The sequence below is a fragment of the Acomys russatus genome, chromosome 13 (assembly GCF_903995435.1).
Source record: "Acomys russatus chromosome 13, mAcoRus1.1, whole genome shotgun sequence".
NCBI lineage: Eukaryota > Metazoa > Chordata > Mammalia > Rodentia > Muridae > Acomys > Acomys russatus.
Window position 1 is genome coordinate 63147465 of NC_067149.1, and position 19596 is coordinate 63167060.

Consider the following 19596-nt stretch of genomic DNA (forward strand, 5'->3'; position numbering starts at 1 on the left):
AAAATTTTTTTCCAGCCAGGGTTTCTCTTTGTAGCCTTGGCTGTCCTGGACTCACTTTGTAGACCAGGCCGACCTCGAACTCCTGAGTGCTGGGATTAAAGACATGTGCCACCATGCCCGGCCATAAACAAACATGTTTTTGAAAGATTTATTTATTATTATGTATGCAGTGTTCAAATCACATTATAGATGGTTGTGAGCCACCATGTGGTTGCTGGCAATTGAACTCAGGACCTTTGGAAGAACAGACAGTACTCTTAACCTCTAAGCCATCTCTTAGCCCCTATAAACAAATATTTTTTAGGATTTATTTTATTTATGTGTTTGTCTGTGCCTCACATATGTGGGTGCCCTCAGAGGTCTGAAGAGGGAATTAGATTCCTTAGAGCTGGAGTTGCCGGTGGTTATAAGCTGCTGCCATAGGTGCTGAGACCAGAATTCTAGTTCTGTGTAACAGCAGGAAACGCTCTGAACTGCTGAGTCTTCTGTGCAGCCGCAGCAGCTCTGAGAGTCTGTGAGCCCGGAGCGGGTGTGATCTAGTGGCAGGCAGAGCACTGTCCCACAGCCAACACAGGCCCCCAGTGAAGCGCACCACAAGTGTTCTCTGGAACTTACGCTGCTTTAACTTGCAGGTTCCCACTTTCCAGTTGGAATTCCTCTGAGAACGAAGTCACCCACGCCCGAGTCCTCAACCATAGCGTCCTATGTGACCTTGAGGAAGACTAAGAAGATGGTGGAGCTAAGAACGGTACAGGAGTTGATGCTGCTGAGAGCTTGCTGTTTCTAGAGTTTCATTAGAAATATTGCCTTTATGCGTTTCTCACACTTAAAGAGTCAGCACCTCTGTCTCAAAAAAACAAAAAACAAAAACAAACAAAAAAGACTCAGCACCTCAGAGGACAGCTGATCCCAGCCCCAGCAGAAGTCTTCGTTCACAGTTTAGCTACACACTGAGACCATGTCTTTTTAAAAGAAAAGAAAAGAATGCAGGGCATGGTGGCACATGCTTATAATCTACTCGGGAGACTGCATTGTACCTTGACTTGAGGCCAGCCTGGACTACAAAAGACTCTAAAAATCTAATCCCAAAGTAAAAGCAGTTAATGAGGTAAAACTGACAGCTATGTATCACTGATAATGTGGGGTCCTGGTTCTAAAGTACTGTTACTAAGAGAGATATGTTGCTGTTCTCCTTAAGACAGGAACTGTTTATGTAGTCCAGACTGGTCAGACTTGATCCTCTGGCCTCAGCCTCCCAAATGTTAAAGTATAGGCCACTATACCTACTACTGCCAGCTCAGACCACAGGGTGTAGAATGTGGTTCTTTAAAATCTGGGTTGTATAATGTGTGCTGAGATTTTTCTTTTCTGTTGTGACTAATATTTCTAAGCCCTTAAGTTTATATAAAATAAAGCACAAACATGAAAAAGCCATAAAAATTAGTTGTTTATAATACTTTACAACTATGACAACTTAATTTATAGAAAATGGTATTTCTGTACTTTTATTGTTAATCAAGAAATATTAGCCGGGCATGGTGGTGCAGTCCTTTAATCCCATGACTCAGGAAGCAGAGGCAAGCAGATTGCTGTGAGTTCAAGGCCAGTCTGGTCTACAAAGGGAGTCCAGGACAGCCAAGGCTATTACACAGAGAAACCCTGTCTCCAAAAACCAAAAAATTAAAATAAAAAATAAAAAGAAATATTGTAGGGTGCTTTCTTGACTAGTCACCTCATAGTACTGTGTATAAAATGTATAAAACATTACATTCTCATATTCTCTCTCTCTCTCTCTCTCTCTCTCTCTCTCTCTCTCTCTCTCTCTCTCTCTCTCTCTTAGTTTTTCTACACAAGGTTTCTCTGTAGCCTTGGCTGTCCTGGCCTCACTTTGTAGACCAGGCTGACCTCAAACTTAGAGGTCCTCCTGCCTCTGTCTCCCAAGTGCTGGGGTTACAGGTGTGCACCATGCCCGCTCATTGCATTCTCTTAAAGTGAAACAAACCTGTTATTTAGGTTCTCTGCCCCACTTCTCCACTCCCTCATTTCTCCTAGTCTGAGTTTTATGCCGTTTTCTGTTTCAGAGACATGGAGTAACTTTATTCAGAGAAGCCACACCGTTTATTTACTTGTTTGTTTGTTCATTCATTCATTCATTCATTCATTCATGTATGTTTAGTGGTACAGGGCTCAATATGTAACACAGGCTAGCCTCAGACTTACAGCGCTCCTGCCTCTGCTTACGGAGGCATCACTGCACCAGGACACCAGGCATGTGTGTGTCTGTGTCTGTCTGTCTGTCTGTGTCTGTCTGTCTGTCTGTGTCTGTCTGTGTGTATTTGTTGTGTGTGTCTGTGTGTGTGTCTGTTGTGTGCAGGTGAAGGTCAGAGGTCACAATGGATATCTTCGTTGATTATGTCCCACAGGGTAGACACCTGTAGACAGTTGACACTGTGCTCCAGAAATCTGCCTGTCCCCCTCCACCTTCCCTCACCCACGCACTGGATTAGACAGGCCCTGCTGAACCTGGCCTCTCACAGTGCTGGGATGCAGGTTCAGGCCCCCATGCCTGACAGCAGGCACTTTGCTGATTAAGCCAGCCCTCCAACCCCATCACCATCTTTTTAAAGCAGCATCGGAGTTTAATAGGATAGTTTTGGTTTGGTTTGTTTCAAGACAGGGTTTCTCTGTGTAGCCCTGGCTGTCCTAGAACTCACTCTGTAGACCAGGCTGGCTTTGAACTCACAAAAATCTGTCTGTCTCTGCCTCCCCAGTGCTGGGATTAAAAGGGTATGCCACCACTACCCAGCTTTGTCAGGGTTTAATAAAATAATTTAATGTAGATTTGGAGCCTGTGGGTTAGGAGAAAGAGAGGCACCAGAAAGAAAGACAAAGGTGAGGGTAGGCTTCTCTAAGACAGCCGCCCTGTGCCTGTTTCAGCTCCCACTCACTGGCTGGGTAAAATGATTTTTGTAACACTGGGGTCCAGGAGGCCAGCACCCTGCCACAGGCTATGTTCCTAATCGTGCTCTTTGCTGCTGCTGTTGTCCCTTTGGGTGCTTGTGTCTCATACAGCTGAGTGAGGCTGGCCTCAAACTTGTTTTGTTTTGTTGTTGTTGTTGTTGTTGTTTTGGTTTTTGGTTTTTCAAGACAGGGTCTCTCTGTGTAGCCTTGGCTGTCCTGCACTTGCTTTTGTAGACCAGGCTGGCCTCGAACTCACAGTGATCTGCCTCCCTCTGCCTCCCGAGTGCTGGGATCAAAGGCGTGCGCTACCATGCCCGGCAAATTTTATTTATTTATTTATTGTTGTTGTTGTTTTTCCCAGACAGGGTGGCCTCAAACTTGTAATCATCCTACCTCAAACTCCATTATATGCCTGAATCCTTTTTTAGAAAACAAGAAAGCAGTACCCTGAGTCTCTCTTCTCCACATCTCTGTGTTTGTGGTTCCCTTTCTCATTCATTGAGTACACATCAGTTACCAGTTAAAGATAAAGTTGCTTAAGGCCCCTTCTGATGTTCCCTTAGTAGCAATTAAACCTCCACTCTTAGAGCCGAGCATGGTGGCGCACGCCTGTAACCCCAGCACTCTGGAGGCAGAGACAGACGGATCTCTGTGAGTTTGAGGCCAGGCTGGTCTACAAAGTGAGTCCAGGACAACCAGGGCTGTTACACAGAAACGCTGTCTCGGAAAATGAAACAAAAAACCTCCACTTTTGAAAACAAAAATACTTCTTTGTTTGTTTGTTTATTTGTTTGATTTTTGAGACATCTCCTGTGATCCAGGCTTGCTTTGGACTCTGGATAGCTGAGGGTGACTTTCATCCTCCTGCTTCTGAGTGCTGGGCTGAAGAGCAAGCACCTGTTTAGTTTATTTGGTGTCAGGAGTCACACTCAGCGTCTGATACATCTAGGCAGACACTGCCAACTGAGGGACTGTGAGCGCATGTGTATTCACAGACTTATTTTTAATTTTAAGGAAAGACCAAGAAGTGCAGTGGACCAACTCTGTCTGGCTGAAAGTACTCGACCTAGGATGACTGTGGAAGAGCAGATGGAGCGAATCAGGAGACACCAGCAGGCCTGCCTAAGGGAGAAGAAGAAGGGACTGAGCGTTATCAGTGCTTCCGACCAGTCGCCCTTACAAAGTCCTTCCAATGTGAGGGAGTATCCTTTCAGAGTCACTCAGGTATACTGACTTCTGATTTAATTGCTTTTGGCTGTTTTTATATATAAATCTTTCTACTCATTCGTAAGGAAACTGGCTTGTTTAATATGCTGCAATGAAGCAGTCGGCCTGGGAGTAACTAAAGCACCACTAGCTGTTCGCATTGCTACAGGCTAGTTAAGTACACTCTCCCAGAGTTACATCCCAGCCTTGACTCCTTCTGTAGCACAGGCAGGTCTCCCACATAGCGCTCTCTCCATATTCCCTATGCAGCCAAGATGGCAGACTTGCATCACAAACCAGGCTACGGTTGTAGGTAGGACTGATCTTTTTCTATCTATTTGTTTTGTGCACGTGTGTATTTGTGTGAATGTGCACTTCACAACACACATAGAGAGGACACCCTGTAGGAATTGGTTCTCTCCCTCCAGCTGTCCAGGCATTGAACTCAGGCTTTCAGCAAGCACTGAAGTGGTGCTTAAGTTACTACCAGGCAGCAAGCAGCCTTACCCACTGCACCATCTCTGGCCAGTTTCTCTTTCATCCCTTCTGTTTGCAGCAAGACCCAGCTGGAACCTTATGTAGCTAAGGCTGGACTCAAAGTTTTGTCTGTCCTCCTCGTCTACTCCCAGTATTAGGATTACAGGCATAAGCTACCACACTCAGCCTCTCTAAGTCTTTCCTCGTTTTTTTAGTCAGGGGTGAGAGGGATAACACAGGTCTCTGCTCCCACAGCTGAAAATGGTCTGAGTGCCTGATCTCTTGCCTCCACTTCAGTGTGCCAGCATCTCATTCTCTCTGTCTCTGTCTCTCCTTCTCCCTCCCTTACCTCCCTCCCTCTCTCTTTGGCTTTTCAAGACAGGGTTTCTCTGTATAGCCCTGGCTGTCCTGGACTCCTTTGTAGACCAAGCTCAGCCTTGAACTCACAGAGATGCACCTGCCTCTGCCCTCCTGAGTGCTGAGCTTAAAGGTATGTACCACCATGTGCAGGCCAGCATCCCCTCATTTAAAAAAAAAAAAAGGGTGTATTTTAAGACAGGGTCTCAGCCAGTCTCAGCAGGCAGAGGCAGGCAGGTCTCTTGTGAGTTCAAGGCCAGCCTGGTCTACAAAGTGAGTCCAGGACAGCTAGAGCTGTTACACAGAGAAACCCTGTCTCCAAAAACAAAAAAGACAGGGTTTCAGGCTGGAGAGATGACTCAGCAGTTAAGAGCACTGTCTACTCTACCAGAAGTTTTTAGCAAATGTAAAGTGTTGGGCTGGAGAGATGCTCAGAGATTAAGAGCTCTGGCTGCTCTTCCAAAGGTCCTGAGTTCAGTTCCCAGCAACCACATGGTGGCTCACAACTACCTAGAGTGAGATCTGGTGCCCTCTTCTGGTGTGTATGTGCATGTGCAGACAGACAGAACACTATAATAAATAAATAAGCCTTTTTTTTTTTTTTTAAAGTAAAGTGTCATGCAGGACAGGCCCTTTCCTGGTTAATTTGTTGTTGTGATAAATACCAGGACCAAAAGCAACTTAGGGGAAAAAAGAGTTTGTTTGGCTTACAGGTCTGTTATCGAGGGAAGCCAAGGCAGGCACTGAGGTCAGGAGCTTGAATAGAAACCATGGGAGAATGATGTTTACTGGCTTTCTCTCCCTACCTTCTCAGGGAGCTTTCTTATACAACTCAAGACCCACTGCCTAGGGGATGGTACTACCCACAGTAGGCTAAGCCCTCCTGTATGAGTTAGCAATCCAGAAAATGATCCACAGTCCTCCCCCCCACCCCCAATTAAGACTCCTTCAGAAAGTTCTAGACTTTTGTTGGTTGATAGATGGCATAGCCCTGGGAAACGTATACTATAGGATGCTTACCTAGAATGTGCAAGGCTCTCTGTCGAATCCCAGCACTATCAAACTGTCTGTCTTGACCTGCACTGTGACGTCACATGACCTTTTGTAGCAAGAAAGATCTCTCTAAACCTGCCTGCCACCTTACCCGCTTCAACCTTAGCAGTGTAGACAGTCACCATCCTGCTTCTCTCAGTAGCTCATTGTCCATGTTCCCTATAGGTAAAGTGTATCACAAAGGGGGCTGGAGAGATGATTCAGTGGTTAAGAATACTGACTGCTCTTCTAGAGGACCCAGGTTCAATTCTCAGCACCCACATGATGTCTCACAGCTGCCTATAACTCCAAGATCTGACACCCTCATACAGATGTACATGTAGGCAAAACTCATATGCACGTACAAATAAAAAATAAATAAATTATTAATTTTAAAAAGTGTACCAGAAATTCTATAACCTGATTCATCAGCTGAAAATGCTTCCCTGTGTGAAAGAATGTTGATTCAGAACATGGCTGTTCTGTAAGAGATCACATCCAAAGGCCTTCTAGGTCTGCGTGACTTGGCTGGCAAGAGATCACATCCAAAGATCTTTTAGGTCTGTGTGATCCTGCTGGAATGCAAGCAAATACCGGAGACAGAGGCAAACAGATCTGAGTTCAAGGCCAGCCTGGTATAGAGCAAGTATCAGGTAAAGAAAAGCTTAGATCCAGGTATGGTGGTACATGCCTTTAATCCCAAACCAAGATAAAGTTGGTTTTTAAAAGGAAGCACCCATGTTTGAATATCATGTCTAATTGAGTGGCAGAAAAGGAAGAACCAAAGAAGATTTGACAGAATAGAACGTGCCCAACTCTGACAAGAATAGAGTGGAAAAGGAAGCTACTTACGAGGCAGTTACAGAGAGAGGAGGCAGTTTTTTACCAGGACAGTAATAGAGAGATAGCTTGCAGAGAGAGAACTCAGATGAAAATGGAAAGGCTAGGAAATGAGAAGATGCCAGAAGATTAGAGCAGATTTGTGAGTTTGTTTGAGACCCAGAGCAATTCCTGGTGGAGAGAGAAGCCAGATAAGTCAGCTGGGAGAAGAGTTTGAGCCAGAACAGCTGAGTTGAACCAGCCAGCCCAGAGCTCAGAAAGAACAAATAAGGGTGAGCTTATTAAGCAGTAAATCTCAGAGGCTAAAACATTCTAGGCCTAGGTTAGATTGTGCAAAGGCGAGAAGTTTCCAGAACTAGGCCAGGGTTAGCAGAAGGAGGCAGTTAGCCTCCCAGACAAAAATTGAGCCAGGAGAATAAAAGCTAAAAGAGGGAAGGAGAAAAGTGTATGTTTCCCTTCATTGATTTTTATAGAAATATTCCTTGTAAGCCAAACTCTAGTTTTGTTTTCCAAATTAATGCCTATTATCTGTACAATATACACAGAGGGGCCAGGAACTCAGGGAGGCAGAGGAAGGTGGATCTCTGTGAGTTCAAGGCCAGCCTGGTCTACAAAGTGAGTCCAGGACAACCAAGGCTACACAGAGAAACCCTGTCTTGAAGAACAAAACAAAACGAAAAGCATATTTGCACAGTGCCAGTCTACAGATGCTTTGTGAAGCAAACAAAAGGAAAGCTGGGTGTTGTAGCTCAGGCCTATAATCCCAACACTTAAGAGCCTGAACTGGGAAGAATACCTTGGGTTCAAGTGAGTTCGAGGACAGCCTGGGCTGCCTAATGAGATCCTGTCTAACACAAAACAAAACAACAGGAGTACTGTAGAGCTGGCTCAGAAGTTAAAAGTGTTTGCTGATCTTTAAGAAGACCCAGAACCCATATCCAGCAGTTCACAACTGCCTATAACTGCAGCTCCAGGGCATCTGGCTCCACAAATACCCACACACACATACATGCATGCATAGATAGATAGGTAGGTAGGTAGATAGATAGATGGATGGATGGATGGATGGATGGATGAATGAAGCAAGCCAACAAAAGTGCTTTAAGGGTAGGGAACAGTAGCACAGATCTACAACATTCAAGAGGTATGGACAGACGATTACAATTTTCACACAACCTGGCTACATAGAAAGACCCATCTAGCCAGGCAATAGTAGCACACATCTCTAATCCCAGCAATCAGGACACAGAGGCAGGAGGATCTGAGTCTGTGGCCAACCTGGTCTACAGTGTGAGTCCAGGACAACCAAGGCTACACGGAGAAACTCTGTCTCGAAAAGCAAAGACCCATCTATAGTCCTACGAACTCAGGAAGCCAAGGCAAAAGTCTCGCTAAACATTAATAGCCAGCCTGAGCTACATAGTAAGCTCTGGGAGAGCCTAGAATGAGACCTTGACTCAAAACAGTAACAAAATGTAAAACTGCTTGAATAAAAATGCTCTCTGTGTTTTGAGCAGACTCTAAGGCGGGATGATACCCTTAAGGAGTTAGACACCATCCACAGAGAAGACGACGTAAAGCCAGACCACGAAACTCCAGCAACAGAGACTGTTCACCTAGAGGCCGCTGAGCCCCAGAATGCAGATGGCGGCAGAAAGGTAGGGCCGCAGACATGCCATGGCAGTGGGGTATGGGAAGATTAGACTGAGGGAACTAAGGTTTGCTTTTCCGTCAGAGAGCTCTAAGTCTAAATGACAGATTGTCTTTGATTGATGTGTTCGCAACATAAAAAAATCACCGGGCTGGAGAGATGGCTCTGAGGTTAAGAGCACTGCCTGCTCTTTGGAAAAGGTCCTGAGTTCAATTCCCAGCAACCACATGGTGGCTCACAACCATCTATAATGAAGTCTGGTGCCCTCTTCTGGCTTGCAGGTGTACATTCAGGCAAAACATAGTATACATAATAATAAATAAATCCTTTAAAAAAAAAATACATACATATAAATCACCCAATATCTGCATCTGCAGTGTGTATTGTCTTTGTATAAATGACTGCATTTTAGTAGTAAATAATGTTAATATTTTAATATACTTAAATCTAGACTTATAAACCCTGTTTCGGGAAAAAAAAAATCTAGACTTATCCTCCGGACATGGTGGCGCATGCCTTTAATCCTAGCACTCGAGAGGCAGAGGCAGGTGGATTGCTGTGAGTTCAAGGCCAGCCTGGTCTACAAAGTGAACCCAGGACAGTCAGGGCTACACAGCGAAACCCTGTCTCCAAAAAAAAAAAAATCTAGACTTATCCACAAATATTTGTGATCATGCATAATTTAGAGATGTAATCTTTAATTAGTGTGATTATTTCAGGTTTATTAATATTAAATATGCTCTGAATACTTTGAAAAGCACTTTTTCTTATTTTGTAGCTTAAAAGAACCGAAAGTATTTTTTATGAAATGCTTTTAACACCCGAGCCAAATGGAGTGACTTCTGAGGAAGCAGTGGATAAAGAAAGGCTTGAAGAGCAGGCGCCTGAAGATGACTCGTGCAGGTAAGAGCTAAAGAAGAAAGAGACGGACTGCTCAGCTCAGGACGCTGGGACAGTCTTTTTATCATTTACTTATTTTTATGTGGATGAGTGTTTTGCCTGTGTGTGTATGTACACCATGTGTGTGCAGTGCTTGCAAACGCTGGAACTGGATTTGACAAATGATTGTGAGCTGTTATAGGGATGGAACCCATGTTCTTCTCCCCAGGAGCGGCCAGTGCTCTAAACTGCTGAGCCACCCTCCCGCCCCGCTGTGTCACTCTTTAAAACTAGTGAGCTAAGCCTGGTTCTGTAGTGCTTGGGAGGCAGAGGCAGGCGGAGCTCTGAGTTTGAGGCCAGAAATGGTCCATAGAGAAAGTTCCCGAATAGCCAGGGTAGCTGGGCACGATGGTGCACACCTGTAATCCCAGCACTGGGGAGGCAGAGGCAGGGGGATCTCTGTGAGTTAGAGGCCATCCTAGTCTACAGAGTGAGTCCAGGTCAACCAAGGCTACACAGAGAAACCCTGTCTCAAAAAACAAAAGCAAACAAACAGAATAGCCAGGGCTACACAGAGAGATCTTGTCTCAAAAAGCAGAACAAAGAAACAAAGTAGTCTTTTGGATCAGAAATGGACTTTAAGAATCTGGAGAAGGGGCTGGAGAGATGGCTCAGAGGTTAAGGACACTGACTGCTCCTCTAGAGGTCCTGACTTCACTTCTCAGCAACCACATGATGGCTCACACCCATCTATAATGTGATCTGATGCACTGCGTACATAATAATAAATAAATTAGAAAAAATAATCTGGAGACATGAGCTACCTGCTTGTTGTACAAATGTGAGGACGTTAGCCGGGCATGGTGGCGCACACCTTTAATCCCAGCACTCAGGAGCCAGAAGCAAGTGGATCACTATGAGTTCAAGGCCAGCCTGGTCTGCAAAGTGAATCTAGGACAGCCAAGGCTACACAAAGAAACACTATCTTGGGGGGGTGGGAAACAACAACAAATGTGAGGACGTTAGCTCAGATCCCTGGTGTGCACATACCACCAGCCTATACGTACAGCAGAGCTGACCTGCCTCCTGACACTGAGGGAGGCTGTGCAGAGACAGGTGGATCCCAGAAGCTCTTGCACCAGCCAGTCTAGCCAACCCAAGAGGAGACCCTGGCTCAGAAGATATAAGAGAGTGCAGTAGTGGAAAACACCTCTTGCCTCTGACCTCCACATACCTGCCCCGGCCCGCTGGGGTTCAACTAACGCTTGGGAGGAGAATTTTCCTGTATAGAGACAGAACACTAGACATGAAGAAGGGGGCAAGTCTGCATTCTGATCAAACCCCGTTTATTGAGAACTTTCACAGAGTTTATATAGGCACAGAGGCATGGGTATTTGCGTAAGCAAGGGTTGCTATGGATACCTAACTCTGGAATGCTCCAGCAGGTGTCTACCTTTACAGTTGCTATAATTGCAGGAGAGAAATTCCAGGAAAGTCGTGAAGGATCTGGTTAGTCAGGAAAAAGCTTCCGGAACTGCTGCTCGCAGGCAGCTGGCCTTTAATCTGATCTCATCAGTAGTCTCACCGGAAAAGGAGTAGCTTGGGGGTCTAGAATGACCAGCCCCCACAGTAAACCACAACAGGTGTCTAACTGCCGACCTACGACAAGGTCAGTTGGTTTCTGGTGAATGGCAGACTTCTGGAGAAATAGGAACCTAGGCTCTGACAAGATGGCTGAACTTTGGCCATGTAGCCCGTTCCCTATACATACCTGCATACACACACAAGCATGTGCACACTCTGCATACACACACAAGCATGTGCGCACTCACACACCACACATCCAGAGTTGTTAGAGCACTGTCCAGCAGTACAGTGAACATACCTTCTTGAATCCCAGTCAAACAATCCTAACGTGACGTTAGAAGAGAGTCAGGAAAGTTGGGGGGTACTGACAGAATATAATGACATTAAAGTATTAAAAACATATGCCTAAGGGCTGCAGTGATGGCTCAGCAGTAAGAGCACTGGGCTGCTCTTGTGGAGGACTCAGTTGGAGTCCCAAAATGGACAAGACAGCTCACAGCTGTGTCTAACTCCACTTCAGAGGATCTGATGCCCTCTTCTGGCCTCTGAGGGTACTGTGCGTGCATGTGGTGTGCAGACATACAAGTAGACAAAAGAGGCATATGCATAAAATGAATTTTTTTCATTTGTTTTGTTTTTTTGAGACAGAGTGTCTCTGTGTAGCCCTGGGTATCCTGGACTCACTTTGTAGCCAAGGCTAGCCTCGAACTCACAGCTATCCACCTGCCTCTGCTGGGATTAAAGGCAAGCCCCAGCATGCCTGGCTGAAAATAATTTTTTTTAAAAAGTGTTTGTTTAAGGAGTCAGAAATTCATGTGAGGTTTAGCTGAAACACAAGTGGCAAATTGCTGACACAAGGTAGATGATTTGTTCCAATCTTTTTCTGTATTTTATAAGAAAAACAATAACATTATTAATAGGAAAGACATTAGCAGTAATTAAATATAGACAGTAACATCTTTTCTGTATGAGTGGGTGTGTTTGTTTGTGAAGAGAGGGTCCCATGTAGCCCAGGCTGGTTTAGTGCTTTCTGTGAAGTCAGCATGACCTTGAACTTGTGGTCATCTGCTTCTGCCTTCCACGCAGCACACACACCGCCTTCTGTGTGACAGGAATTTCCATCACTCAGAAGGAGATGGTGGAGGCCAAGGATAGTGGTGCACACCTGTGCTCTCATTTGGGAAGCTGATTCAAGAGGTTAAAGTTTAAGAACAGCCTAGGCCGCGTAGCCAGACCCCATATCAGACGATCAGAAGAGGAACTAGATGCTGTCCTGCAGGGTTAACATGTCAGCCTATCCTCCTTAGCCCTCAGGAAGAGGCGGCCATGACAAACCACGAGGCGGAAGGCGCCCCTGAAGAAGCAGAGAGTCTTCATGAAGAGGAGGAAGCTGTTGCTTCTTATGAGCCACTTCCTGAGACTCCGAGAGAGAAGCAAACCACAGGTAGATGCATGCTTCATACTTCCCTCAGTGGGTGCTTCTCAGCTCTTGGTTTTACTTCTGCACCTCAGCACCCGTACCTCAACACCCACACCTCAGCACCCGTACCTCAACACCCACACCTCAGCACCCACACCTCAACACCCACACCTCAGCACCTGCACCTCAACACCTACACCTCAGTACCCGCACCTCAGCAGCCGCACCTCAACACCCACACCTCAGCATCCGCACCTCAACACCTGCACCTCAGCACCCGCACCTCAACACCTACACCTCAGTACCCGCACCTCAGCAGCCGCACCTCAACACCCCACACCTCAGCATCCGCACCTCGACACCTGCACCTCAGCACCCGCACCTCAGCGCTCTGCCTTAGAACATGACCATCAGGTGTGTCATTGCACTGAGGAGGGAGCAACTCACCTGCTCCATCACCCTGGCTTGAGGCTCAGAGAACTGGTTTTCATTTCATTTCTCACCCATGGCATGGTAAGCTTTTTCTAAATAGATCCTAGCCCGGCATAGTGGCGCATGCCTATAATCCCAGCACTAAGGCAGAGGCAGGTGGATCACTGAGTTCGAGGCCAGCCAGATCTGCAGAGTGAGTTCAGGACAGCCAAAGCTACACAGAGAAACCCTGTCTCCAAAAAACAAAAACAAGCCAGGCGTGGTGGCGCACGCCTTTAATCCCAGCACTCGGGAGGCAGAGGCAGGCGGATCACTGTAAGTTCGAGGCCAGCCTGGTCTACAAAGTGAGTCCAGGATGGCCAAGGCTACACAGAGAAACCCTGTCTCGAAAAACCAAAAAAAAAAAAAAAAAAAGAAAAGAAAAGAAACAAAAACTCTCACTATACAGACATGCTTTTTGTTGTTGTTGGGTTTTTTTGTTTTGTTTTTTGAGGCAATGATTCTCTGTGTAGCTCTGGTTGTCCTAGAATTCACTTTGGTTGGTTGGTTGATTGGTTAGGTGGTTGGTTGGTTGGTTGGTTGGTGACAGAGTTTCTCTGTGTAACAAAGCCCTGGCTCTCCTGGACTCATTGTGTAGGCCAGACTGGCCTTGAATTCACTGAGATCCAACTGCGACTGCCTCTGCTTCCAGAGTACTGGGGCAAAAGTCATGCACCACCACATCCTGCTACATAATTTAAAACAAAGTCTTTTTTTAAACAATTCCTTCCTACATGGAAATCTTACCTGCTCACAGGGCAGAGTCTTCTGAAACCACAGCTGGTACTTTGGGAGCTGTGGAGTTGACATCTCCAGTTACTGGATGATGTGTTTGCTGATGGGCTGGTCCATAGTGCACACTGGGATGTCAGTGTGACAGTATCCCACACTCCATAGCACATCAGAGATGGAGGGTTGTACTGTTCTCTGCCACTTACTCTCTGTCTCTCGGGTGTTTTTGTATGAATGCGGGGTGGAAGCTTGCCTTAATTCACAAGCTCTTCACTCCTGCCTCCGCCTCCAGTGCTGGGACTAAAAGCATGCACCACCACACCCTGCCTCTTAACTTGTTTGCCCTTTGTACTCTGTAAGCAAAACACATTCCTGGTCCTATAACTTCCCTCTCACGCCAGCCTGATACCAAAGAGTTGCAACAGGGGGCTCAGTTACTGTGGCTCTTCTCAGGAATGGTCCCTGTCAGCCACATTCCCTCATGAGAAGCTCTCAGCTGCTCACAAGGCCTGGCACAGGAATTCTCACTTTATAATCATCAGAGCCACTTTGCCATTGTATGTCATCATACGTTCTGGGTCAGAGTGTGTGGTGTTGTGTGGGCGGTGTTGTGCCTGCAGTATTGACACCTCTTTGGTACTTCACTGCATGAACTAACAAAGATACAACAGGATCTTGTGACAGACACCTGGGAACTGACCTCAAAGCAAGAAAGGAGAGGGCAGACTGGGTAGTCCACAAAGAAAGCTCTGGAAGGCCTGCTTTAGCTGCTCTTTCCTTCTGTTTTTTTCCTCATTTTTGGTTTATCGACTTTCTCTGTGTAGCCCTACCTGTCCTGTGCTTTGTAGACCAGGCTGGCCTCAAACTCAGAGATCCTCCTGCCTCTGCCTCCCTAGTGCTGGGATTAGAGGCGTGTGCCACTACCACCTGGTGTTAGTTAGGTTTCTAAGATGTCTCCTGACCTCCGCAAGCATGCACACGCAGACACACACACACACAGTAAATATTAAATATCTTTGCTCAAAACAACATGAATGCATATGTGTTTGTGTATCTATATACTTATCTTCTGTTTTCTTGGTGTGTTTTAGTGAAAAGTTCGTCTCCGTCTCCTGAATCCTCATCAGCAGACCCGCCCACTCCGCCACAGCTCACAGAGGGATCACATTTCATGTGTGTGTAGTCTCAGAAGTATGTCTTCTCTTTCCCCTTGGTGCCGTGTGTTAAGACTGTTACTTGGATTGATTTCATTTGTTGGAACAGCAGTACAAGTAAATTAATCCTAGATTGCCAGAGCACCAGACCATGTATCTGAAGTCCAGGTGGTAGCTCAGATTTCTCACACAGGCCTTACAGGGAGCTGGTCTACATCAGTGTTGTCGCTCAGTCTGTCATATCATCATCCATAAATGCAGCACAGCCTGCAGAGGAGAGCCTGCCTGGGCTGGATTCCTTGCAGCCTTGGAGCTATGCCTTGGAGCTATGCCTTGGCCTGGTGCCCTGCCCATTCTCAGGGACGAGCATGCAGGTCTGCCCTTTCATGCTCACAGGACAGTGTTGGGCACTTGGTTTGGCATCTCTGCCTGGATAAGTAAGATTTGTATGAGTGGGTTTTGGGGTGTTTTGTTTGTTTGGGGTTTTTTTGTTTTTGTTTTGTTTTGTGTTTTGTGGGGTTTTTTTTTTTTTTTTTTTTTGGTTGGTTGGTTGGTTTTTTGTTTGGTTGGTTGTTTTTCGAGATAGAGTTTCTCTATGTAGCCTTAGCTATTTAGACTCACTTTGTAGACCAGGCTAGCTTCAAACTCACAGCAATCCGCCTGCCTCCTGAGTGCTGGGATTAAAGGCATGTGTACCATCACGCCCAGCTGGGTTTTTTTGTTTTTCAAGACAGGGTTTCTTTATGTTATCTTGGCTGTCCTGGACTCATTTTGTAGAACAGGCTAGCCTCGAACTCTCAGTGATCCACCTGCCTCTGGCTCTTGAGTGCTGGGATTAAAGGTGCGTCACACCCAACAGGATTTTGATTTTTTTTGTTTGTTTGTTTTGTTTTGTTTTTTGTTTTACTTTTTTTTTTTTTTTTTTTTTAAACATTGGTGTTTTACCAGCATTTTTGTCTGTGTGAGGGTGTCAGGTCCCCTGGAAATGGAGTTACAGACAGTTATGAGCTGCCATGTGAGTGCTGGGAAGTAAACCTGGGTCCTTTGAAAGGGCAGTCAGTGCTCTTAACTATCTCTCCAGCCCCACGTTTTTGGTCTTTTTGGTTTTTTGGTTTGGTTTGGTTTTTGTTGTTGTTGTTTTCTTTTTTTGTTTTTCAAGATAGGGTTTCTATGTGTAACAGCCCTGGCTATCCTGGACGCGCTTTGTAGACCAGAACGAGAGCTCCGCCTGCCTCTGCCTTCCAAGTGCTGTGGTTAAAGGCGTGTACCACCACACCCATCTACGGGGTTTTTGTGTGTGTGTGTTTTAAGGATGAAGCGATGTTTAAGATGCAGTCAGTGGTGGGAGCTTTGAAGTCCCAAAACTATGGCTAGAGCCAAGAAGAGGAGGAGGCCATCCCTACAGTCAGCGTTCCTCCAAGTTCAGTTTTGAGGATAACATCCTGAGTCCCTGCTTCTTTTGGACTCTTTTCTTACTATTTTGTGTGGTGCATATGCGGGTGTGAATGTGCTACAAGTGTGTGAAGGCCAGAGAACAACTTTGTGGTGTTGGTTCTGTCCTGCCACCATGTCTGGGTTATCAGCATGGTGGTAGGCACTGCAAAACTACCCCACCAACACCCCAGACCCCTACTTTTAAACAGTATAGACAATGTCACACTGCTTACTTTACCCATACTTTTGCGCTTACAAGTAAATAGTTTTCCTTTTTTTTTTAAGATTTATTGTCTTTTATGTATACTACAGTGCTCTGCCTGCATTACACCTGCATGCCATAAGGGGGCATCAGATCAAGTAATAGATGGTTGCTGGGAATTGAACTCAGGATCTCTGGAAGAGCAGTCAGGGCTCTTGACCTCTGAGCCATCTCTCCAGCCTGTAAATAGTTTTCTTTTCCTGAGAAATGGAAGTAGAGTGAGACTCTGTATGCCAATCCTATATGTTTTCTCAGCATCTCCCACCTCTCACAATGCTGGGAACGTTTGAATATCCATGGATGTCTGAGCAGTCGTAAGCACTCTGCTGTTCCTGCAGCATGGCGTGTTGCCGTCTATCTTCATCCTCGCTTTTGTACTAGGCCTTCTCTTTGTCCAGGAGCTCCTGTGGGTTGTGGCTTCTGTGCAGGGTTGAGGTGCTTGTTAGGGTTAGGAATGGCTGATTACTACAGCTACATCTGTGCCTTGCCTTTGTCACTCAGTCGACTTTTTTATTGTGTATAAGTGACACTGGTGACACAGTAACACTAGACAAGAGAAAAATAAAGATGCCATGTGGCCTAATGGATGGCCTCTATTTACACTAGTAAAGAGATGGACATTGAGAACCATTCCCAGGGCCATTTATGGGGGCCCACTCTTCTAATCCCAGACATGGGTGTTTCTGTGAGTTTGGCGTCAGCCTGGTGCTTACATACTGAGTTCTAGAGGCCAAAGCTGTGCAGTGAGACCCATCTCAAAACAAAAAAGCTCCTGTAGGAGCTGGGCATGTAGCTCAATTGGTAGAGCACACACCTAACACACATGAAGGATTGAGTTCCCAGCACCACAAAGAACCAGGTATGATGGCGCACACCAGAAATCCCAGCATTTGGGAGGCAGAGGCAGGAAAGCTAAGAATTCAAGGTCCTCCTTAGTTAAACAGTGAGTTCAGGCCAGCCTGAGCTTCATGAGGCTCCATGTCAAAACAAACAGCCATTCACAACCAGACGTGGTGGCCCATGCCTATAATCCCAGCACTTGGAAGGCAGAGGCAGGCAGCTCTCTGTGAGTTCGAGGCCGGCCTGGTCTACAAAGTAAGTACAGGCCAGCCAAGGCTACAGAGAGAAGCCCTGTCTCTATCAAAACCAAAGGAGGAAAGAAAGACACCATGCACATGAATTTTTGGCTCAGACTCTGATTTATAGTACAGTAACCTAACCGTTCCTCTAACAAAGGATGGTCTGACCTAAGACTTGACAGTTTGGTAACTTGTTGCTGAATTCTGTCTTTTACCTTTTTGTTTTGGTTTTTCGTGACAGGGTTTTTTCATGTGGCTCTGGCTATCCTGGAACTCTCTCTGGCCTCAAACTCACAGAGATCCACCTGCCTCTGCCTCGTGAGTGTTGCCATTACAGGTGTGCGCCACCACCGCCCTGCTCTGTCTTACAGCTTTTATTCCAGCTCTAGCGGCAGTGGGCATCATAGCCAGGCACAGACATCACCAGACATTTTCTCGTCTCCTGTTGCTGATCACCACACAGCTAACCTGTAGCACAGCCACTGTTACTACTCACATCTTGCCATTGTGCATGTCACATTTTTCTGAACTTGTGATTTTGGCAGGATGTAGGGATTCTCACAAATGCACCGCTGTGGACGTGGCTTGGTCGGTTAATGTACATTCTTGTGAAGTCAGAAAAGCAAGGCTACGTTACTGACCTGGTGGGCAACAACTGTGAGACATGTCTCTGCATTGCTGTTTCACCACGTCACACTTCTCTGTATCCTCAGTTGGTGCCCTTCCACATGTTCTGTGTCAGGCTTTCCAGGCCACATTTGCCAGTTGTGTTGTTCTGCCTTAGTTACTGTGGACACAGCCGTTCATTAGCTTTGCAGACATCAGAAGTAACTCCCCATCTCTTGTTTTGCAGCTGCGCTGACGTCTGTAGAGAGCTCACAGAGCTGAAGCTGCAGACCCCCGGCAATGTAAGAAGATGTACAGTTACCTTAAATCTATGAAATTCATAGTTCTGATGCTTCTGGCCACAGAGCATCGTTTTATCACCTTTGGAAAATGTTTATTCCAAAATAGCTTTAATGGCCCATATGTGCACTCCGTAGTCTCCAGGTCACCATCCTCACCGGCTTGCTGCTATGACGTCAGAGCACATCAGTCAAGGTGCTTTCTCCGTGCGCTCCATGCAGAGCTTGCTTAGTGCAGTCCCAGATTTGGATGCTTACGTCTAGGTGAATTTATGTTCCTGCTGCTTTTCAGTAAAGCTATCCTTTCCGGTGGAACTTGTTTTCCTTCCTTTGTTTTTCTTCCCATTTTAGCTCCTACAGTGCTTTGTTTGACACTTGATTTGTAAAAATTTTTATATAAATATATTTAAAATGTGCCATTTTATTACTGCTAGGTAAAGTGTGTCCTGTTTTCTGCTATAATTCTTCCTTAGTCAGATTGCACCGTCAGCAGTTCCTGCCACACTCTGTCTGCTTCCACACAAATGCTATTGCTTAGCTTTTCTTTAAAAAGCCAAACAATTAGAAGCGTAGGTATTCTGAAGTACTGGCCGTTTCCGTCATTGGAATAGATGTGTACAGCAATAAGCAGGTTTAGATCCAGTACTTGGCCTGTGTACAGGTGTAATTATGTTCATTGTGTGGATGGCATACAATGAGCACATGTAATAAAGGCTGCCTACTATAGTGTAATGCAAATGTTCATAGCTCATTTCTTTTTTATCATGTGAAATAAATGTTGATGTTCTTAAATCACTTGTGTTAGAATACTTTTTCCTCCCCCATCTCTCCCTCTCTTTGTCTCCCCATTTCTCTCTGTCTCCCCCCTCCCATCTCTGTCTCCTCATGTCTCTCCCTGTTCCCCGTCTCTCTCTGTTTCTCTCGCCCTCTCTCCCCCTCCAGGATTTCACTGTGTGTCTCTGGCTGGCCTGGAACTTGTTGCTATGTAGACCATGCTTTGAGAGTCTGCCTGGCTCTGCTCCCCAACTATTAGGATTGGAGGCATCTGGCTAGAATCTTTTCTTCTCATCTAAAATGGAGACTCTGAGACCTGGAGTGTAGCCCAGAGGTAGAACACTTTCCCAGCGTCTATGCGGCCCTATGTTCAAT

The 19596-nt window shown here is 45.9% G+C and overlaps 1 protein-coding gene across 1 annotated transcript in view; it reads left to right on the forward strand.

Moving 5' to 3' along the window:
• Plekha5 (pleckstrin homology domain containing A5) overlaps nucleotides 1-19271 on the forward strand; it is a 189605-nt gene extending 170334 nt beyond the window's left edge. The window contains exons 26-32 of the mRNA XM_051155526.1: nucleotides 633-748; nucleotides 3976-4185; nucleotides 8391-8531; nucleotides 9303-9427; nucleotides 12298-12434; nucleotides 14705-14804; nucleotides 18396-19271. Coding sequence (XP_051011483.1) covers nucleotides 633-748; nucleotides 3976-4185; nucleotides 8391-8531; nucleotides 9303-9427; nucleotides 12298-12434; nucleotides 14705-14796 — 821 coding nt within the window. The 3' untranslated portion in view covers nucleotides 14797-14804; nucleotides 18396-19271. The remainder of the gene's footprint in view (nucleotides 1-632; nucleotides 749-3975; nucleotides 4186-8390; nucleotides 8532-9302; nucleotides 9428-12297; nucleotides 12435-14704; nucleotides 14805-18395) is intronic.
• The last annotated feature ends 325 nt before the right edge of the window (nucleotides 19272-19596 follow it).